This window comes from Mobula birostris, chromosome 6 (genome assembly GCF_030028105.1).
Source record: "Mobula birostris isolate sMobBir1 chromosome 6, sMobBir1.hap1, whole genome shotgun sequence".
Taxonomy (NCBI): Eukaryota; Metazoa; Chordata; class Chondrichthyes; order Myliobatiformes; family Myliobatidae; genus Mobula; species Mobula birostris.
Window position 1 is genome coordinate 101,532,398 of NC_092375.1, and position 23,810 is coordinate 101,556,207.

Below are 23,810 nucleotides of genomic sequence, written 5' to 3' on the forward strand. Positions count from 1 at the left end.
AAATCAATGTTCATATTGTCAGGATTGTTTTTATTTGGAGATGCAGTGTGGAGCAGCTCCCTCCGTCTCTTTGAGCTGCACCCCCCACCCTTCCGTTTCTTTGAACTGCACCCCCCACCCTTCTGTCTCTTTGAACTGCACCCCCCCATCTCTTTGAACTGCAACCTCCACTCCTCCATCTCTTTGAACTGCACCCCCCTCCGTCTATTTGAACTGCACCCCCACCCTTCTGTCTCTTTGAACTGCACCTCCCACCCTTCCGTCTCTTTGAACTGCATCCCCACTCTTCCGTCTCTTTCAGCTGCAACCCCCCCCCCAGTAACCCCAACACCAATGTAACCCTAACTTCCTCGCATGACAAGTTACAATGACCAGTTGACCTCCCCTGTAGGCCTGTGGGAGTATCTGGGAAGACCCACACATTCCATGGGGAGACAGCCTTACAGAGGTCGCTGGGATTGAACTCTGAACTCCAGTGCCCTGAGCTGGTCTGGTGTTGCACTACCAGGGTGGAGGCTACACAGATGGAATAGGTGGTGGTTCTCCTCCAGCAGAGAGAGGCAGTAGAGGAAGGCTTGGGCAATGTGTCAGAATGAAAATGGGAAGTGGAATTAAAATGGGTGACCTGCAGGAAATCTCACCTGTTGTTGCAGATGGAGTAAAGATATTCAATGACAGCTTGCATAAATATTTTCCTTGTCGGTCTGAAGAGCCTTTCTCTATGCTATACAACTCCATGACCCTAATAAGGTATTTTAAAGATTAACCAGATCCCTTAGGGCACCTTAATATATTTTTTAAGTTATTGCCATTCCCATTCCAACATGTTGGTCCATGCCCTCCCCTACAGCCACTCTCTGGCTGGAGGAGCACCACCTCACGTTCCATCTGGTTAACCTCCAAGCTGGGGCACCATGGTGGTTAGCATGACACTATTACAGTTCAGGACATTGGAGTTCGGGGATCAATTCTGGCATCCTCAGTAGGTTGTCTCTATAGAAAGTATGACCAGGGTGGGAAGGGTCTTTGATTACACCAGACAACAGAGATTTTGCTTTCTGAATACTTTTGGGTGAATCTTATGGATTTTGGGTTACTGATCATGGAAATCACCATGAAATTTCCCCAGCATGCACCATTTTCTGGAATTGCCTATATTTGTTATGTCAATTCATAATTCAAAAGTTAATTAAAATGTTGCCCACAATGCAAGCTGAGAAGTTTTCTATCTTGTCCATGCAAGCCTGGACATGTTTTGGGTTGCTAGCATGACCCCCAACAATGGTGTCTTATTCCGAGTTGATCTGAAAGCTGAGCTGCTACACCAAAGCAATGTCCTCCCTTCAGTGCTAAGCGGCTATGCAGTACACATGACACAAAACTACCAAAATTTGGAAAGTCTTGTTGAAACACGTAGAGTACAGCGACTACATCTGGAACATCTGTGGTGATCTGAAAGTAGAAACACTGCTACTAGAAATACACCAAGTACTGTTGTTTCATTTGCAAGTGGGACAGCCACACTAAAGAATCTCATTACGTTAAAAAAAGACTGGCCACTCTGTAAGCAATTGGTTCTCGGGCAGCAAAGTGAGGCACAGAAGTCACTTGTAGACCTAATAAAGATAGTTTTGCCTCCTCTTCATATAAAACTGGGCCATGTGAAAAGCTTGTGAAAATGATGAACAAGGAAGGTAAAGGATTTCAATATTTGAGACAAATGTTTTCCCACAATAACTGATGCCCGGATTAAGGAAGGCATCTTTGTTGGTCCACAAGTCAAACAGGTCATTGATGACAGGCAATTGGAAGAACTTCTAGTGGGACCAGAGAAAAACACACTGAAGGCATTCAAGGATGTTGTTGAAAATCTTCATGGCAACTACAGAGCACAAAACTATGTACAGCTGGTTGACAACATGTTTCAAGCATACAAAACCACTAAGAGTAACAGGTCACTAACGATTCATTTTCTGCATTCCCATTTAGCCTTCTTCCCTGCGGATCTTGGCGCTGTCAGTGATGAGCACAGTGAAAGGTTTCACCAAGACATTGCCATCATGGAGAAACAGTATTAGGGCAACTGGAATCTATCAATACAAGCTGATTATTGTTAGACACTTAAGGAAGAAGCCTTAGTACAAAGAAACATGGACACTGAGTACAAATAAAATCATCAACAAAACATTTTTAGCTCCGGCAAACAGCAAAGCATCAGCACCATTATGCAATTTAACACATTATATTCGATAAAAGTTAATTTCTTATTCCTCCAAATTCCTACGTGATACAAATTGTCTGAAAATATATTGGTGTTCAGCTTCAAATGGTCTATCATAATCACAAATTCTGAGGAAGTAACACTTTAGAAAAATTTGCTGTTCAGTGTTATGGTTGCTGTTTCACTGAGGCAATTGAAAGTGCAGAGTGGGGGGGTGGTGTTGGAAGCTGGTTAGTGTGATGCCTTCACAACTCTTTGCAACTTCCTGTGGTCTTGGGCAGAGCGGTTCTGCCTCCAACTTTTAACGGAGTGAAAGCCCAATTTTCACCACCACCCTCAGTCATCTCATTTCTTTATGTATTGTCACCCATGGCCTTTCCACGAAAGAGAATTCCAAAGACTTGGAAAGGAGATTTGGACTCTAGCAAATTTCTACTCATGTACTGCGGAGGACATTCTGACTGGTTGCGTCACTGTCTTGTGTGGAGGGGCCACTGCTCAGGATTGAAATAAACTGCTGAAAGTTGTAAACTCAATCAGCTCTATCATGGGCACTGGCTTCCCCAGCCGCGATGCTCAAAACGATGCCGTCCACCATCAAGGACCCCCATCACCCAGGACGTGCCCCCTTCTCATTGCTACCATCAGGGAGGAGGTACAGGATCCTGAAGGCACACACGCAACGTTTTAAGAACGGCTTCTTCCGTCCACCAGAGTTCTGAACGGACTACGAAGTCGTGAACACGACCTCACTATTTTCGTACTACATATATATAATTTATTTACCATTGTAATTTAGAGTATATTTTATGTATTGCATTGTAATGCTGCCACAAAGCAACAAATTTCACGGAATGTCATTGATATGTCATTCAGAGATTCGCGGCCTCTGTAGGGTCACCGAATTTCACGCAAATAAGCGACTCTGCCTACTGTGTCTATGACCTCGCTTTAAGAACGCGATTCCCGCGTATACTTCCTTCACAAACTTCCAACGCAGCCCTACCATCGAACTATTCCACGCGATTCGCTATTTAGGTCCTGATGAAGGGTCTCGACCTCCTTCCGCAGATGCTGCCCAACCTGCTGAGTTTCTGAGCAGGTTTGTGTGTTGCTCTGGGTCTCAGCATTTGCAGCCGCCTGTATTGTCGTTATTTAATTAGTTTGATTCTGGTCGTACTGAGAGTTAAGTACTGGGCAGAGCACTGAGAGAACTCATTACAGTACTGCCTGAACGGTGCCATTAAATATCCTCAGAAGAGTGTCCATCGTTCTACGTGAAAGGCATTAGTCTACATCATGTACTCAGTCCCTCGGATCTACACACTCGGGCGATGGGAGTACCGGTTTCAAACCGAGATTTATCATTTTAATTCTCTGCCAATGTACAATGCACGACGTGGCATCTGAATCCTGGAACGAGGTCTCTAACAAAAGCTATTGTCCCTAGTGTAAACTGAAGAGTTCTCGATGTCTGTCTCGCTTGGAGGCACCTTGTCGAGAGAGCGGACGTTCTCCCCCAGGCAAAAAAAACCCACCAACATTACCGGGTCGTGGACACCCTGGTTAATTGCATTCCATCCCCACCCCCGCCCCACCAGTGAAAAAGACGGGAGCACTTTCAGCAGGACACATTTCTACTCTCACCAGCCCTCTGTATGCGGATTACGGGAATGGAGGGGGAGTACCGTCCCAATGCCGTCATGAGACCATAGAAGCAGAATTAGGCCATTCGGTCCATCGAGTCTGCTCCGCCATTCCATCACGTCTAATTTATTATCCCTTTCAACTTCATTCTCATGCCGTCTCCCCGTAACATCTTTACTAATAAAGAACCTCCGTTTTAAATATATCCATTGAGTTGGCCTCCACAGCCGTTATTGGCAATGAATTCCACAGATTCACCACCCTCTGGCTAAAGAAATTCCTCCTCCTCTCTGTTCTAAAGGGATGTCCCTCTATTCTGAGGCTGTCCTAGACTCCCCTGCTATAGGGAGCTAGCTTCCTCTCCACGTTCACTTTGTCTACGCCTTTCAATATTCGATATGTTTCAATGCGATTCTCTCCCCCCCCCCCAAACTCAAGCGAGTACAGGCCCAGAGCCACCAAACGCTCCTCATACATCACTTTGCTAACTCCCCACAGGGAAGAAAAGACAGACACAGACTTGATCGATCTCGATCTCTCTCTCTCTCTCTCTCTCTCTCTCTCTCTCTCTCTCTCTCACACACACACACCCATCCACCCACCCGGCACTACCTAATATGAGCGAGGAATAATAACGTTTTGGCTCCGTTTTGACCCCAATCAATTATGGTACACATAGTAACATTGTAAGTTATTGCACAAGATGATTCAAAGAATTTTTTTGGCAGTTACGACAACTAGATTGCCACAACACTGCTGTTTTAATTGCCTGCTGTACAAGGTACACAGGTAGATTAGAAATAGCCAATATACAGTATATCCAGCAAATCACCTCCCCCTCCGTTTATAAACAGATATTCCTGAACAGATACCAGAATCTTGGAACCGCCGTAAAAATACCCGAAGTGTCTGTCGCCTTTATTTTTGTAGGCTAAAGTTTTTAATCACCTCCAGGCTTCCAGTTGAGGGCGAAAACGAAGCTTTGTATTAAATGTTTTGTTTTTTTTTGTTTAAATCTCCCTGTCCGCGCAACGCTCTGCGTACAATAGCCAAGAGAAACGTGACCCTAACACAGTAACAGCGGATTACACAGAGAATGTAGCCGCAGACCACAAGCCACCTCGGGACCCCCTACAGAATACTACGAAGGAGGAACGGTCTCCCACCTTAGAACTTTTCAGCAGCTCGTGAGCAAAGCATTAAGTCGGTTCACTCAAGCGAGACATTTGCGATCGACCAGATCGTACAATCAAACGGCAGGTCCAAAAATATGCAAACATGTTAAAATACGTTACCTAAACAAATAAATCCAATATTAAATATATGTTCCTTTTTTAAAAACTAAGTTTCTGGAATACAATTGGAGTAGTAACAACGTGAATTCTTGTATGCTCATCAATTGTAAGACACAAACGGTTGCAAATATCAGATCAGCCTTCTGATCTCATCCGCTGGTTGCATTATTTAATGGTCCTTGTCATATTATTTCAATGTGCACTTGAAAAGGATTCACTCCCAGCTTTTCTAAAAAGTCATACAATTTATCAAGAATTCGCATGCATGTTGAGCATTTAACTATTACGCTACGAACTCCTATCTACTTGATCCGACACAATTCTGCACCGACTTAGTTACAACATTGCGAAAATCGCACAACACGACAGAGTCCGGCTTTTCGCTAAAACATGTAAATATTTTTTTAAAAAACACCAAACACATATCGAGTTTAACATTAGCAAACAGCTGGATATAAATTTCACAGAGAATTTAACCACAAAATATTCAGTATTTCAGTAACAGAACCATAAATGTAAAACAGCTCAGCGAAATATAAAAACCTTCACTTTCCAAAAGATATTCACATTATGTTAATACAAGCTCATCTTTTATATATACATAAAATGTAATCTATTTGTATGAAAGCGGAGCTAATACTATTACAGGTCTCGCGCTATTTTTGTCCTGAAGTTCAATATGCACTGATTAAAAGTTACATTAAAAGTTTATAAAACTTTTTTAAAACTTTTTATAAAAAAACAGAAGTTACAAAATCAAAACATCGTTTTTGCTCACCATAAAAATGGTCGTCCCGTTTATTTAAGGAAGAAATGTGTTCTGTTTTCCGCCTCGCTTTAATCCCGATTGCATTTAAAAAGCGTCTTTCCAGCACGCAGTGGTTACACTATCCACAGGCACTAATCTGCAAAGTGACGGCTCTCTCACCGAAATCATATTCCCACAGGGCAGCCAGAACCACTAACAGGGATATTTTAATTAGTAACTGACAAAGGGTGACAATGCTCTAAAAGAACTTTATATAAATATACAATTACGGCTTTCTGTACAAGAATAGCAATTATTTATGATTTTATTATCAAATATAATTTTCATTTAATAATTCCAATGCTTAATATTGGTTAAAATCGAACTTCTTTGATTTATATGAACATTCTTAAAATCTACTCCTCCCCAACTCCTGTGTAGCCACCCGGCTTTCTTGGATTGATCCACTGATCGATAATACGCATGCGCATTATCTTACTTATCGGGATTTGTAGTTTCCTGGTTCTGAACTTGGAAAGAGGTCGCTGGTGACTACAATTCCCAAGGTTCGCTGCGGCCCCAGCCACGCTTTGCACCCTTCCCCCACCTTTCCCGAATGGGTGTGCGCATGTACAAGAGGACCACCGTGGCAATATGGCGCTGCGCAGGGCTTGGGACTCTCAAGCTACTTGTTTCTTGTTGTTGGTGAGTTGTCAGCGGTTCTATTCCCCGCAGCAGGCGTTGAGGGACAGAGGGAGGGTTGTTTGTGTGGAGGAAGGGGAAGGCTGAAGCCAGTCAAGAGTATATTTAGTCTATGCTGAGAGGGATTGACAGCCGGTGAGCAGATCGTTAGGGGTTGGCTCGGGTCTCTGGTCGGGATTGCCGGCGGCGGTCACCGAGACATTAACCCCCTCCCCCGTGTTAAGCAACCAGATTACCCCATACCTCCCGCCCTCCCCCACCGCACTCATGACAAGCAGATATAGCAACCTGACGTCCCTGTCCTTGCCCCCCCCCCCCGCCGCATGACAACCCCTGACAAAACTTCCCCCACCCCCACTTCGCCGATCTTTAAGGAATCATTGTGAATGTGTTAACCATGCCTCGGCAGGTCGCTTCAAAAGTTCAAATACCGTTCCAGAAATCCGAGCTGGCATTCCAGTGTAATATTGAGGTGTGGTAGTATAGTTTGATCTCTTGGTTTACGGAGGAGTTGGTAAGTTTTAGTGTAAAATAACATTGCATTGTTTGAGAGGAGAGCTGGAGAGTTATTGTAGCTGTCCTTCCATCAGAGTCACCTAAGCAGACCAAATCAATTGGCTGTTTGAGAAAGTTTGCAGCCCGCAGTTAGATCGTGGTTGCTGCATTGCAACAATCAGTGAAGATCATAGTGCTTTGGACATCCTGAGACCGTGAAAGACTCTCCAGAAATGCAAATCCTTTTTATGAGTCAGTCGCCGTTCACTAATTTAAATCTCAACAGTTTTTTGGGGTCTGGCAGGTAAATGTCACATGGTTGATTTGTTTGACCAGGGTAAATGTTTGTACTATGCTTAGTCAAATAATAAATTGTGTAAATAATATTGGAATTCATTAGCTAACCCATTCCCAGCTCCCACCACATGCACTATCATGCAGAAGAACAGTGTTTTTCAGAATATTTCAGGTCATCTGTGACTTGTGTCTCTTATCAGAGAATCTGTTACAATGAATATGCATGATATTCTACTTGCTATATGAATACCATGTGGCATTTGTTTACAAAAATTATTTTTAAACATTACACTAACATTGTTAACTTGTTCATCTATTTTTGAATCCAAATTTCTTATTCACTCATATAAGACCATAGCTACTGCTCATTGTACCCACAAGAGATCAAGCTAACATCTGGTCTTTTTGACACACACATTCCATATTCACATTATGCTATGTTGAACTCTGATTCAGAAATAGCTCCTTTTTTTAAAAATCAGAAAACAAGTTCTGTGAAGCAGTGCCAAAACAAAGCTAGACTGAAATCTGAGGAAGACAGCTGTTTGAAACAATCCTGGAGTATCACTCCAGGAAAAGCAACACACATCAAAGCTGCTGGTGAACGCAGCAGGCCAAGCAGCATCTGTAGGAAGAGGTGCAGTCGACGTTTCAGGCCGAGACCCTTTGTCAGGACTAACTGAAGGAAGAGTGAGTAAGGGATTTGAAAGTTGGAGGGGGAGGGGGAGATCCAAAATGATAGGAGAAGACAGGAGGAGGAGGGATGGAGCCAAGAGCTGGACAGGTGATTGGCAAAAAGGGATACGAGAGGATCATGGGACAGGAGGTCCGGGAAGAAAGACAAGGAGGGAGGGGACCCAGAGGATGGGCAAGAGGTATATTCAGAGGGACAGAGGGAGAAAAAGGAGAGTGAGAGAAAGAATGTGTGCATAAAGATAAGTAACAGATGGGGTACGAGGGGGAGGTGGAAATGGACCAGGTAAACTTGAGGGCAGGGTGAAAGTTGGAGGCAAAGCTTATAAAGTCAACGAGTTCCATTGTCTCCCACACCATCACCGACTTTATCCGCTCAGGAGATCTCCCATCCACTGCTACCAACCTTATAGTTCCTACACCCCGCACTTCCCGTTTCTACCTCCTACCTTCACTTCTCACACTCTTAAACTTTTCGATGATTTTAAGTTCCCTGGCCCTCACCGCTTTATTTTCACCATGGATGTCCAGTCCTTATATACTTCCATCCCCCATCAGGAAGGTCTCAAAGCTCTACGCTTCTTTTCGGATTCCAGAACTAATCAGTTCCCCTCTACCATCACTCTGCTCCGTCTAGCGGAATTAGTCCTTACTCTTAATAATTTCTCCTTTGGCTCCTCCCACTTCCTCCAAACTAAAGGTGTAGCTATGGGCACCCGTATGGGTCCTAGCTATGCCTGCCTTTTTGTTGGGTTTGTGGAACAATCTACGTTCCGTGCCTATTCTGGTATCTGTCCCCCACTTTTCCTTCGCTACATCGACGACTGCATTGGCGCTGCTTCCTGCACGCATGCAGAACCCGTTGACTTTATAAACTTTGCCTCCAACTTTCACCCTGCCCTCAAGTTTACCTGGTCCATTTCCGACACCTCTCTCCCCTTTCTAGATCTTTCTGTCTCTGTCTCTGGAGACAGCTTATCCACTGATGTCTACTATAAGCCTACTGACTCTCACAGCTATCTGGACTATTCCTCTTCTCACCCTGTCTTGCAAAAACGCCATCCCCTTCTCGCAATTCCTCCGTCTCCGCCGCATCTGCTCTCAGGATGAGGCTTTTCATTCTAGGACGAGGGAGATCTCTTCATTTTTTAAAGAAAGGGGCTTCCCTTCCTCCACTATCAACTCTGCTCTTAAACGCATCTCCCCCATTTCACGTACGTCTGCTCTCACTCCATCCTCCCGCCACCCCACTAGGAATAAGGTTCCCCTGGTCCTCAACTACCACCCCATCAGCCTCCGGGTCCAACATATTATTCTCTGTAACTTCCACCACCTCCAACAGGATCCCACCACTAAGCACATCTTTCCCTCCCGCCCCCCCCCCCGCTTTCTGCAGGGATCGCTCCCTACGTGACTCCCTTGTCCATTTGTCTCCCCCATCCCTCTCCACTGATCTCCCTCCTGGCACTTATCTGTGTAAGCGGAACAAGTGCTACACATGCCCTTACACTTCCTCCCTTACCACCATTCAGGGCCCCAAACAGTCCTTCCAGGTGAGGCAACACTTCACCTGTGAGTCGACTGGGGTGATATACTGCGTCCGGTGCTCCCGATGTGGCCTTTTATATATTGGCGAGACCCGACACAGACTGGGAGACCGCTTTGCTGAACATCTACGCTCTGTCCGCCAGAGAAAGCAGGATCTCCCAGTGGCCACACATTTTAATTCCACATCCCATTCCCATTCTGACATGTCTATCCACGGCTTTGTCTACTGTAAAGATGAAGCCACACTCAGGTTGGAGGAACAACACCTTATATTCCGTCTGGGTAGCCTCCAACCTGATGGCATGAACATCGACTTCTCTAACTTCCGCTAAGGCCCCACCTCCCCCTCGTACCCCATCTGTTACTTATTTTTATGCACACATTCTTTCTCTCACTCTCCTTTTTCTCCCTCTGTCCCTCTGAATATACCTCTTGCCCATCCTCTGGGTCCACCCCCCCCCCCCCACCGTCTTTCTTCCCGGACCTCCTGTCCCATGATCCTCTCGTATCCCCTTTTGCCAATCACCTGTCCAGCTCTTGGCTCCATCCCTCCCCCTCCTGTCTTCTCCTATCATTTTAGATCTCCCCCTCCCACTCCCACTTTCAAATCCCTTACTAACTCTTCCTTCAGTTAGTCCTGACGAAGGGTCTCGGCCTGAAACGTCGACTGCACCTCTTCCTAGAGATGCTGCCTGGCCTGCTGCATTCACCAGCAACTTTGATGTGTGTTGCTTGAATTTCCAGCATCTGCAGAATTCCTGTTGTTTGCGTTTAAACTCCAGGAAAAGACTCATTTCGTTATGTTTCAAAGAATTATTTTAGAACGTAAAAGGTAAAGTTATGCAGTTTGCTCCAACACCTATAATTCAAAGGACTTTACTGAAATTCCATCAAACATGAGCTTGACTGTTATTGTCAAGGACAAATACTTAAAAACTGAATGAGTAAAACTGTCTCTGCATCTGTCAAAATACCACCAACATTTCATTTGTTATTTTATTTAAAGATGATTTGGCTTGTGGATTATTCCAGTTACATGCCACTGAAGCCAACTCTTCACTACGTTCTGAAGTGACTTAGCTAACCACTCAACTATATCAGAGATAACTAAGGTCATAAATACTACCTTTATATGCAATATTCACATTGTGAAGAAGAAAGACAAACTTTAATGGGATTGTTGACATTTAAATATCATTTTGTGCTTGGATGGCAATAATGGACTTCAGGCAGTTTGGAACTACAGTATGTCAATAAAAAGCAGTTGCCTTGTTCGCAGCATTTAGTTATAGAGTATAGAATATTCAACAGCACAGTGGAAGCCCTTTGGCCCACAATGTTGTGCCAAGCTTATAACCTACTCCAAGATTATTCTAACCCTTCCCTCCTACTTAGCCATCCATTTTTCTTTCATTCATGTGCCAATCTAAGAGTCTGTTAAATGTGCCTGGCTTCTTCATCACCGTGGGCAGTGCACTCCACACTCACCAAAAAAACATGCCTCTGACACCCCTCCTATACTTTCCTCCCAACACCTTAAAGTTTTGCTCCCTTGTACTAGCCATTTCCACCCTGGCTGTCTATTCAATATATGCATCTTATCATCAGTCTCCTGTTATCCTCCTCTTCAAAGAGAAAAGCCTTAGCTCACTCAACCTATCCCCATAAGGCATGTTTTCTAATCAAGGCATCATCCTGGTAAATCTCCTCTGTACCCTCGCTAAAGCTTCCATGCCCTTCCTATAATGAGACGACCCAGAGTTTTATAGAGCTGCAACGCTATCTTGCAGCTCTTGAATTCAATCCCCTGACTAATGAAGGCCAATACACCATACTCCCTATCAGCTTGCACTAAAACTTTGAAGGATCTTTGGATGTGAACCTCAAGATCCCTCTGTTCTTCCATGCTGGTATGAATCCTACCATTATCCCTGTATTCTGCCTTCAGATTTGACCATCCAAAGTGAATCACTTCACACTGCTGTGCATTGAACTTCATCTGCCACATCTCAGCTCAGCTCTGCATCCTATCAATGTCTGTGGTGACTGACGCTGTCCTGAATTATCTACAACCCCACCAACTTTGGTCTGTTAAATAAATTATGATATCAGTTTACTAATAAAACTGATGGGTTCATTGTTTTGATAGCATGAGAAGCATTAATGCAAAACATGTTGATCAAATCTTCATTTAGGGAGTCCTCTGTAAGGAGTCCACTTTGTAAGGGTATGTGGAATGCATAGGTTTTCCCCAGGTGCTGCAGTTTCCTCCCACAATCCATAGAAGTACCAGATTAGTTAATTGTCCTGTGATTCGGTTAGGTTTAATTCGGTTGCCTGGGGTTGCTGAGGTGGTGCTGTATGAAGGGCCGGGAGGATATACTCAGCACTGGATCACAAAATAAATAGATTCCTACCACATGTCAGGTGTGTACTTTCAATTTGAAAGTGAAAAGGGAAGAGGGAAAAAAGGAAACTGTTGGAAATATCAGAATCAGGTTTATTACTGATGTGTTTTGGGAGACTTGTTGATTTGTGGCAGCACATTAATACTATGTTACAATTAAAAACAGGAGTGCAAAAGAAGCATAGTGAGGTAGTGTCCATGGACCATTTGGAAATCTAATAGTGGAAATAAAGCTAGGATTGTAGGTTATGTGTCCAGCATCCTCCTCAGCATTAAGGATATCTTCAAAATGCAGCTCCATCATTAATGACCCCCATCACTGAGGACAACACACCCACTTCTTATTGGTACCAACAGAGAGAGGGTACTCGAGCCTCAGCAAACATATCAACATGTTCGGAACAACAACTTCCCCTCCACCATCTGAATGGACAATGAACTCTATCTCACTATTTTTGCTCTTTTTGTTCCCTTTTACCACAAAACTACAAATTTCATGGTATATGTCAGTGATGTTAAACCTGATTCTGATACGTTAAATTTTTCGGTTCGGTGTTGACCTAGAAGTTTGTAATATAGTCAGTCAGAAAGTGAAATTCTGTTTCTCAGACACAAGTAAGAGAGTTAACAAGTTAACTAAGTGGAAGACCAGGATTCTCTTTTAAAAACAAATGGAGATGTTCTGCAAAAATGCATTTGGTTTCAGCAGATTAGAAAAGACACACAGAGCAGCATGTACTATACTTTGAATTTGAGGATGTACAAGCAAATTGCTGCTTCAAAACATATGTTTTGGTCTCTGGACAGCATAGAAAGAACATAAAAGGGTAGGTATCACATCTCCTCAGTTGCATTGGGATGGGAAGTGAATATTGTTGGAACCTGAGATAGACAAGTGATCCAGGAGGTATTGGTACCATCAAAATGGTGGAAGTGTTGAGCAGCTACACCAGGCACTGCTTCCCATTCAAAGATCACCTTCATTTGCCATGTACATTTACATGTATTACGAATTTGCTGTGGTGTGTTGGTCAGGGCACAATAAAAATAATAACAGAAGAATAAAGTTAGAGGTTAAGGAATAAAATATTTATAAACACATAAATACCAGCATGTATTTCCAATGTAAACTGTGTTATAAACAGTAGTTTAAAGTGTTTACAGTGCAATGCAGATAGAGGGAGGTGAGGGGCTAACTAGAATAGTTGATCTGATTAGCTGCCTAGGAGAAGAAACTTTCGAGTTGAGGCTTTTGTTTTAATAGAACTACAGTGCTTTTCAGAAGGGAGCTATTGGCAAAGGTAGCTTGCAGATGGGTAGTGCCCACAATAATATTTCCTGCCTGCTTTTTCTTGGGCATATACAAGTCCTGCAGTGATGATAGATTGCGGGTAGTTACCTTTTCTGCTGACATGACAGTTCGCTGTAGTTTTTGAATGTGAGAGGATGTTGCACCAAACCAGACTGTAATGGCTGATGTTCTGATGGCAGTGTAGAATTGCACCAAGAAGGGTTTTCTTCCCCCTTTCAAAACTTTCCAGTCTCAGTAAGTATGCTCCAACAATTCCTAAGATTCGCACCTCTCAATGTGAAGAAGAATCCCCTCTTCCTAATGGTTGACCCCTTTTCTGACTGTCTCTTGCGTACAGAGAAGCAGTCTTTTAACATCTATATGTTCACCATCTGAATTGTATAGAATAAGGGTCTTTGTCATGTAATCTAGTGATCTGCTGTTAAGCAACTTTCCTTAGTTCAAAATTACTCTAGATTTAGTATTACCAAGGCCTTATATTGTTATGCAACAAGTGAGATGTCAAATAATATATTTGATGCATATATGGCTGGGCGTTGAGCATTTTTGACCATGCAAGGAAAAACAACATTGACTGTACCAGTGGTACCTCCCTCCCTGATGCTCTAAGCAACTTAAATTCACATTTCAAGGCATGCTACACAATGCCAGCCTCAAAAGCCAATCCCCTGCCAGGTAGCAGACACTGTAACAGCAGCAGACATAAGAAAGACTCTGCAGAGAGTCTACCCCTATAAGACAACATTCCAGGCTGAGTACTCAGGAAGTGTGCACACCAACTCTTCATGGAAACACACACAACGCACTGGAGGAACTTAGCAGGTCGGGCAGCATCCGTGGAAACGAACAGTCAATGTTTCGGGCCGAGACCCTTTGTTAGGATGTGTTGTGCATGTTGCTTTGACCCAAGCATCTGCAGAGTATTTTGTGTTAACTCTTCATGGACATCTTCAACACTTCACTCATCCAGGCTACTGACCCCACATACTTCAAATCAGCTACATCATCCCAGTACCAAAGAATTCCACACCTTCAGAGCTAAATGACAATAGCCCAGTGGTACTGTCTCTTATCATCTTGAAGTTCATTGAATGGCACACATCAAAAACTCTATTCCTGCCACATTGAACACTCACCAATATGCCTACTGACGCTATTGTTCTACGACAGATGCTATAGTATCTGTCGTGTACCTGGCCATGACACACTGAGAAAACAAGGACACTTATGCCAGAATGCTGTTTCCGGAATTCAGTTTGGCATTCAACACTTGTCCCACGGACCTTGGTGAACAAACTCCTATTTCTTGGTTTAAATACACTACTGTGCAACTGGGTATTGGACTTCCTACGGAACAGACAGATAGTTCCTCATCATTCCCAATGCAGGTGCCCCCCCCCCCCAGCTGTGTGCTGAGCCCACTGCTCACATATGACTGCACAGCCAAACGTCTGAGTATGACTCTGCCATAGCTGGATGCATCAGCAAGGGAGATGAGGCTGAGTACAGGGCTACGGTAGGAAACTTTGTCACATGGTGTGAGCAGAATCATCTGCAGCTTAATGTGAAAAAGACTAAGGAGCTGGTGGTAGACCTGAGGAGAGCTAAGGTACTGATGACCCCTGTTTCCATCCAGGGGGTCAGTGTGGACATGGTGGAGGATTACAAATACCTGGGGATACGAATTGAGAATAAACTGGACTGGTCAAAGAACACTGAGGCTGTCTACAAGAAGGGTCAGAGCCGTCTCTATTTCCTGAGGAGACTGAGGTCCTTTAACATCTGCTGGATGATGCTGAGGATGTTCTACGAGTCTGTGGTGGCCAGTGCTATCATGTTTGCTGTTGTGTGCTGGGGCAGTAGGCTGAGGGTGGCAGACACCAACAGAATCAACAAACTCATTCGTAGGCCAGTGATGTTGTGGGGATGGAACTGGACTCTCTCACGGTGGTGTCTGAAAAGAGGATTCTGTCTAAGTTGCATGCCATCTTGGACAATGACTCCCATCCACTACATAATGTACTGGGTGGGCACAGGAGTACATTCAGCCAGAGACTCATTCCACCGAGATGCAGCACTGAGCGTCATAGGAAGTCATTCCTGCCTGTGGCCATCAAACTTTACAACTCCTCCCTTGGAGGGTCAGACATCCTGAGCCAATAGGCTGGTCCTGGACTTATTTCATAATTTACTGGCATAATTTACATTGTTACGTACCCCGTAACTGGGTTGCCAAACCAGCAGAAATGGACCACTTAGTTGGAGTCTGGATTACTGGAACTAAGAAAGTTTTATTAAAGAAATAAGTAACACAGTACGCTAATAGTAAGGATATAAATGCAACAGGTTAGCAATGAATAAACACACATGTACACAGAACTAGGATAATAGGTTCAATCAAGCTCTATCGCAGTCTAGGGGTAAAATGATCAGTCTCAAGTGACACAGAGTTCAGTTCAGTTTCAGTTCGCAGTAATTGCCACCGTGCCATTGGGGACAGAGAGAGAGAGCGAATGCTGATATTCAAATCGGATTCAACAGACCTTTGATATTCCTCGCAGTTAGCTTTCAGCGCGAGCCCTTTTTAATGTCTTCTGAGGTCACCGACTGTGACCCCTCCGTTCCAGATACGATCGTTCTTCTGCGGTGAACCCGGCACCCAGGCAAGGGTGGACACACACACCAGGTTCCCGCCAATCGTACCGTCTCACCCTGTGCGTCTATGGTTGGTCCCACGACCAGACATTCAAAACTCCCACCAACTTGTGGGGGCACACCGCACTTCCAGGGTCTCGTTATCTGGTGGTGTTGTGGTGCCTTGCCTTAGCGAACCTGTTCCTTTTATCCCCCTGCTGGGGTATTGCCTATCCATCAAACTTGAAACAGTTCAGGTTCAAAGCAACCGGTCTCTGACAATACTCGGAACTGTGTCTCCTTTTGTTAATGTCTCTCGTCTCCCATTAACATTTCTGAATGTTCCCCCATTGTCTTTCTTATCGGCCTCAATCTTCTGATAACTCGGTCTTTTGTCACACCCCTATCCTTCAAAGGATTTTTACCGGGGTAAAAATTATAGGCATGAATACATTATTAGATACAAATATACAAATATATACAAACACAAGTATACATGTTCATCAGCTATTGGCTGATACAGAGAACTTTAAGTTGTCAACACCTTGACAGACAGTCAGCAATCACATTTTCTGTTCCTTTTATATGTGTTATTTTAATAATCCTCTAAAACCAGGCTCCAATTTAGCAAACTTCATAGTGGCCAAAAACACTAATGAGTTGTGATCAGTGTAACTTCTCAGTGAGTTTTGTCCCAGACCAAGATAACAAGGGTCGTCCCATACCAACTTAGCGTTCTTTGGCAAAAGCTTAGTAAGAGGGTGGGTAATATCCGCAAAGTTCTTGCAAAACTTCCGATAGTACCCCTCCATCTCCAAGAACCTTCTCAGGGCTCTCTTGTCTGTCGGGGTTGGGACATCGGAGATAGCCCGCACCTTAACTTGCATCGGTGCCAGCTGCCCCTGTCTTACCACAAATCCCAGATAAGTGATTTTTCTGTGGCCGAATTCACTTTTTGCGAGGTTCACTGTCAGGCTGGCTTTAGACAGCCGTTTAAACAGTGCCACAATGTGCTCTTCCCACGTGTCACTCCAGACCACTACATCGCCAATATACGCTTCTGTGTTCTTTATCCCTTTTGTCACTGAATTAATCATTTTATAGGGGTGTTGCTCACTAGGCTGACCTGATGTGACAACAACTCCATGTCCCAGCTCTTTGCATCGCCTCGGGACATCTGGACCTACGTGTGTGTGTCGTTTAATTAGCTCTCTTAACGGGTCGCTTTGTTCAGGGATTAAGGGAGAGACCTTATCAGCAAAACTGGTCAAAACAATAGACATCTCCCATCTGGTCGGCCCCATACTTATCTTTTCAAAGTGGGTTTTCCCCTTATCAGGTGGCACCCTAGCCTCATTAATTTTCGTGATAACACCGACTAAGTTTGTTCACCTGTCGTGGCAAGCTGTTAGCATATCAAAAGCCTGTAACTGTGTCAGCTCATGTCTGCAATAGTCAATATCATCCTTCCTCTTGTGCAGCCAGTAAAACTCTTTCATGATTCCACCGACTGTTTTCCTCCCCCCAAAATGTCCACCGAGTGGTATTTTGTGGGCCAGGTTAAGAATCTCATCCCCATAAATTTTTGGCACCATCCCCCATTCCTCATCTGCGGGCACGGTACTTGGTTTCCCTTTCTTCCTTAGTACTCCCTCCTCCACACAATAGCCTACTGGCTCCCTTTTTAATTCTGCGTCAGAGAGAGCTGTCTCCGCCGAAACCATCAGCTCCTCGTCTCGCTCCTGTGCCTGTACAAAGTCCTTCCTGGCTAATGCTAAGTCTGCCTCAGCTCCCTCACTTCCTCCTGTTCCACTACGCTCCTTCTTTTCACTTTCTAACCCCCCCAGTACAAGGCTGGTAAAAACGTCTCAGCCAATTCTATAGTTACTTCGGCAGCCTTTCTGGACACACGCCGAGTCACTGCGCAAACGGGATAAACCTGTGAGTCCATGGGCGGGGCCTCCATCCTGGCAGGCTAGCTTGTCAGTTTTACTGCTGAGAACACATTTCCGCCGACGAGGTATTACCGAGTAAGACTTCCACGTCTTTCATCGGTAGTTCGGGCCTCACCCTGATCGAACCAGTCCGGAGACCAAGTCGCTTTTTAGGTGTATCTGGTGCAGAGGTACTGCCTCAGTCCCTTTCCCAATGCCTTTTATGACCCTGACCTCCCCAGTCTGGGTCTCTGAACTAAAGTCTAACACACCCTTTAATATCAATGACTGACACACTCCCGTGTCTCTCCAGATCCGTACTGGAACTGGGTTTAACCCCTCCTTCACCGACACCCATTCGGCCGAGATAAACCTCTCGCGCCCTTCCTGAACTTTGTCAGACCTCTTCTCTCCTAGCGGTTTGCTTACCAGCTCAATACAGCCAGTCGGAACTGCCGCTTTTCCTTTTCCCGTCTCCTTCTTTGGGGCAAAGCACCTGGACGCAAAGTGTCCGACTTTCCCACAATTATAACATACGACCCCAGGAGACTTCCTACCAAACTGCTCCCGGTCTACCTTATCCTTCTCACTAGTCCCCGGCTTACTTTCTGACTTCTCTGGCGGACTCTCCCCACCGTCCTGACTGCCCTTCTGGTAGCCTTTATTCGGGGCAAACTTCATTTTATGTGTCAACGCGTACTCATCCACTAACTTAGTAGTTGCGGCTAAAGTGTCTGCCTCTTTCTCATCTAGGTAGGGTCTCATACCTTCAGGGACACAACCTTTAAACTGCTCAACCAGGATTAGCTGTAGCAGTCTGTCATAATCCCCATTGACCCCTTTTGAGGCGCACCAACGCTCACAATATGTCTGCAGCTTACGGGCAAACTCTAAATACGTGCAGCCCCACTACTTCCTCGCATTTCGGAACCTCTGCCGGTATGCCTCCGGGACCAACTCATAAATCCTGAGTATGGCCTCTTTCACCACCTCATACCTCTGGGCATCTTCTGCGGACAAAGCCGAGTAAGCTTGTTGGGCTTTTCCTTTAAGTACACTCTGAAGCAAAACAGCCCACTTATCCCTCGGCCAGTCCTGACTTACAGCAACTTTTTCAAAATGTAGAAAGTACCGATCAACATCGGTCTCGTCAAATGGGGAAACCAGCCTAACCTCCTGGGTCGCCCTGAACCCTCTACCTTGGTTCGGCATTTGGCCCCTGCCATCATCTTTATCCTCTCCAGCTCGAATTCCCTTTCCCTCTGTTTCTCTTCTCGCTCCAACTGTCTCTCTCTCTCTTGCCGTTCTAACTGTCTCTCTCTCTCTTCTCGTTGCCATTCTAACTGTTTCTCTTCGTGTTCTAGCTGCCTTACCCAGAACTTGTGCTCGAGTCTCAATTTTTCAAGCTGCACCTGTACTGTGTCTCCACCAGGTTTTCCAATAGATATCACCTCCAGCTCCCCTTGGGGAAACACACCTTTAGACACATAATGCTCTATGATAGCTCTGTGCATCTCCTCTCTCCTCATTGTCGACTTCCCCTTAAAAAGATTCAACCGTTTGGCCACAGCTGCCAATTCTACTTTCCTGGCATCCTCTAATGCCTCCAAGGTCAGCGCCTTTAGAAGTTCCTCAATCTCCATTTCTGCTGTTTGCCCTTTCTTTCTTTCGGGAATTTTAACCCAATCAATTACCCCATCCCAAATTTAGCGTTCAAAATCGCGGACGAGAACCCCACTTATGTTGCGTACCCCGTAACTGGGTTGCCAAACCAGCAGAAATGGACCACTTAGTTGGAGTCTGGATTACTGGAACTAAGAAAGTTTTATTAAAGAAATAAGTAACACAGTACTCTAATAGTAAGGATATAAATGGAACAGGTTAGCAATGAATAAACACACATGTACACAGAACTAGGATAATAGGTTTAATCAAGCTCTATCGCAGTCTAGGGGTAAAATGATCAGTCTCAAGTGACACAGAGTTCAGTTCAGTTTCAGTTCGCAGTAATTGCCGTCGTGCCATTGGGGAGAGAGAGAGAGAGCGGATGTTGATATTCAAATCGGATTAATCAGACCTTTGATATTCCTCGCAGTTAGCTTTCGGCGCAAGCCCTTTTTAATGTCTTCTGAGGTCACCGACTGTGACCCCTCCGTTCCGGATACTATCGTTCTTCTGCGGTGAACCCGGCACCCAGGCAAGGGTGGACACACACACCAGGTTCCCGCCAATCGTACCGTCTCACCCTGTGCGTCTATGGTTGGTCCCACGACCAGACATTCAAAACTCCCACCAACTTGTGGGGGCACACCGCACTTCCAGGGTCTCGTTATCTGGTGGTGTTGTGGTGTCTTGCCTTAGCGAACCTGTTCCTTTTATCCCCCTGCTGGGGTATTGCCTGTCCATCAAACTTGAAACAGTTCAGGTTCAAAGTAACCGGTCTCTGACAATACCCCTTTTCGTGTCTCCTTTTCGTTAATCTCTCTCGTCTCCCATTAACATTTCTGAATGTTCCCCCATTGTCTTTCTTATCGGCCTCAATCTTCTGATGACTTGGTCTTTTGTCACACATATTACTATTTAACTATTTATGGTTCTATTACTATTTATTATTTATGGAGCAAATGTAACGAAAACTAATTTCCCCCGGGATTAATAAAGTATGACTATGACTAATCACATCGCTAAGTTCACCAATGACACAACAGTGGTGTGCCTCATCACCAACAATAATGAGATGGCCTACAGAGCAGTGGTAGAAGAGCTCAATACTTGGTGCTAGGCAAATAAACTCTTCCTCAATGTCAACAAGAAAAGGAGATGGTTATTGACTTCAGGAGAATTCGCACCCCTCTTTACATCGGCAGCACAGCAGTAGAAACTGAGTAATTTCAAACTTCTGGGAGTGCACATCTTGCACAACCTCTCATCGTTTAAGAACACATTCTACATAATCAGGAAAGCTCACCAACACTTGTAGTTTCTGAGGAGGCTAAAGAGAGAGCGGGACGATGCCCAGCTATACTCAGGTCATTCTACGGATGCACGGTAGAGAACATCCCAACATGTTAGACAATCCATTTCAGGCTGCATAAAAAGGAGCTACATTTTAATCAGGTTGACGATTGAGATTTCAAAGGCATAGTTTTGTAACAGTTTCTCTGACTTGAGAATAACCAATCAGCAAGAGGCAGGGCTACCTTTCAGATCCACGTTCAAGATTTAAAAAGCAGACCTTTGAGTCAGTTTTCTCTGAGTTAGACAATCCACACCAGGGTGCATAAAAACAGCTACCTTTTAATCAGGACAATGATTGAGATTGTAAAGGCAGAGTTTTGAAGCAGTTTCTCTCAGTTGAGGAGTGACCAATCAGCAAGAGGGATTCAATAGAAAAGGAGAATACAAGTAATTCAGGTGCAAGCGGAGTGGCCATTCTTTTGGAGTGTGCCAGTCTTTAGAGTGGCTTTGGCTCATCAGGCTTGGGTGAGGTAAATTGTCTTGTAAGTTACTCTCTGTTCTCATTTGTTCATTCCTCATCTATTTGGGCACAGTTGTGCAGTGAGAATGGCTCCAGGGGCAGTGTTTTGTACTGTGTGGGATGTGGGAATTCTGGGAGATCTCCACTGTCTCAGGTGAACACATCTGCACCAGGCACGCGGGCTGCAGCCCCTGAGAGAATGTATTAAGGAGCTGAAGCTGCAGCTCGATGACCTTCGACTCATACGGGACAACAAGGAGCTAATGGACTGGAGCTATAGGAAGGTAATCACCCCTAGGTTGCAGAGTGACTGTCAGGAGAAGGAGGGGAAATGCACAGCTAGTGCAGAGTACACCTGTGGCTGTTCCCCTCAATAATAAGTATACAACTTTAGATACTACTGAGGGAGACGACCTACTGGGGGTGGAGCCACAGTGATCAGGTCTCTGGCACTGAGTCTGAGAGGTGAAGAGGAGTGCAGTGTTAATAGGAAGATTCCATAGTCAGAGGAACAGAAACAAGGTTCAATGGGTGTAGCCATAAGTCTCGGTACATATTGGCACCAATGACACAGGTACTTAAGGCGAGGAGGCCCTAAAGAGAGATTTTCGGGAGCTCAGTAGAAAGCTGACAAACAGGACCTCCAGGGTACTGATCTCTGGATTGCTGCCTGTGCCACCTGCCAGTGAAGCTAAGAATAGAATGATTTGGCTGGTGAATGAGTGGCAGAAGAAAGGGGGCAGGGGTTCAGACTTACGGATCATTGTGATCACTTCTGGGAAAAGTATGACCCATACAAAAGGGACAAGTTACACCTGAACCCGAGGGGTACACTACCCTTGTGGGCAGGCTGGCTAGAGTTGTTTGGATGTTTTAAACTAATTCACCAGGTGATGAGAACCAAAGTAATAGTGCTGGGGATGAGGTAGTTGCTTTACAGATAGAGACCATGTACACTGAGACTCCTAGCAAGGAGAGGCTGATGTTAGGGCAAAATTGCAGACAACAGGATGAGTTGCAATGTAAAAGGTGGACAAAATCGAAAAGGGTGAATACTTGAAGGTGTTATATTTGAATGTATGCAGTATATGTGATAAGGTAGATGAATTTGTAGCATAGTTACGGATTGACATGTATGATGTTGTAGGCGTCACTGAATCATGGCTGAAGGAAGATTATAGCTGGGAGCTTAATATCTAGGAATACACATTGTATTGAAAGGACAGACAGGAAGGCAGAGTGGTGTTACTCTGTTGGTTTAAAAAAAATGAAATCAAATCATTAGAAAGAAGTAACATCAGGTCAGAAGGTGTTGAATCGTTGTGGATAGAGCTGAGGAACTGCAAGGGTAGAAAGACCCTGATTTGAGTTATAAACAGATCACCAGACAGTAGTAAAGATGTGGTCTACAAGATACAATGGGAGATCAAAAATGTGTGCCAAAAGGGCAATGTTAAAATTGTCATTCGGGATTTCAGTATGTAGGTAGATTGGGAAAATAAAGTTGCTGCTGGATTCCAAAGGGGGAGTTTCCAGAATGCCTGCAAGATGACTTTTTAGAGCAGCTCATGGTTGAGCCCACCAAGGGATCTGCTATTCTGGATTGGGTGTTGTGCAATGAACCAGAATTGAAAAGAGCTTAAGGTAAAGGAACCCTTAGGGGAATTTAATTGAATTCATCCTGAAGTTTGAGGAGGAGAAGTCAATGTCAGCTGTATCAGTATTACAGTGAAGGGAATTACAGAGGCATGAGAGAAGAGTTGGCCAGAATTGATTGGAAAAGAACACTGGCAGGAGTGATGGCAGAGTAGCAATGGCTTGAATTTCTGGAGGCAATTTGGAAGGCACAGGATATATAAGGAAGTAGTATAAAGGCAAGATGATGCAACCATGGCTGACAAGAGAAGTCAAAGCCAACATAAAAACCAAAGGGAGGGCATATAATAGAGCAAACATTAGTGGGAAGTAAGGAGTGGGATGCTTTTAAATACCAACAGAGCGCAACTAAAAAAGTAATTCATAAGGTAAAGATGCATTACGAAAGTAATCTAGCCAGTAATATTAAAGAGGATGCCAAAAGTTTCTTCGGATACATAAAGTGTGAAAGAGAGGCGAGAGTGAATATTGGAATGCTGAAAAATGATGCTGGAGAGGAAATAATGGGGGACAAGGAAATAGTGGACGAACTGAATAAGTATTTTGCATCAGTCGTCACTGTACTAGCCTTATGGTGGAATTTCCAGGTGTCATGGGTCGTGAAGTGTGTGAAGGTTCTTGGGAAACTGAAAGGTTGATAAGTCACCTGAACCAGATAGTGTACACCCCAGGGTTCTGAAAGAAGTGGCTGAGGATATTGTGGAGGCATAATTAATAATCTTTCAAGAATCAATTGATTATAG

At 44.5% G+C, this 23,810-nt stretch overlaps 2 protein-coding genes across 4 annotated transcripts in view; one reads left to right on the forward strand and one right to left on the reverse strand.

Annotated features, from left to right (window-relative positions):
* sema5ba (sema domain, seven thrombospondin repeats (type 1 and type 1-like), transmembrane domain (TM) and short cytoplasmic domain, (semaphorin) 5Ba) overlaps window positions 1–6,084 on the reverse strand; it is a 539,592-nt gene extending 533,508 nt beyond the window's left edge. For both annotated transcript variants that reach the window (XM_072260941.1, XM_072260942.1), the window contains exon 1: window positions 5,942–6,084. The gene's annotated coding sequence lies outside the window, so the exon portion shown is untranslated. The remainder of the gene's footprint in view (window positions 1–5,941) is intronic.
* A 455-nt stretch (window positions 6,085–6,539) lies between these two features.
* pdia5 (protein disulfide isomerase family A, member 5) overlaps window positions 6,540–23,810 on the forward strand; it is a 219,476-nt gene continuing 202,205 nt past the window's right edge. The window contains exon 1 of one of the 2 annotated variants that reach the window (XM_072260943.1): window positions 6,540–6,616. In XM_072260943.1, coding sequence (XP_072117044.1) covers window positions 6,566–6,616 — 51 coding nt within the window. In that variant the 5' untranslated portion in view covers window positions 6,540–6,565. The remainder of the gene's footprint in view (window positions 6,617–23,810) is intronic. The other variant, XM_072260944.1, reaches the window with a different exon arrangement.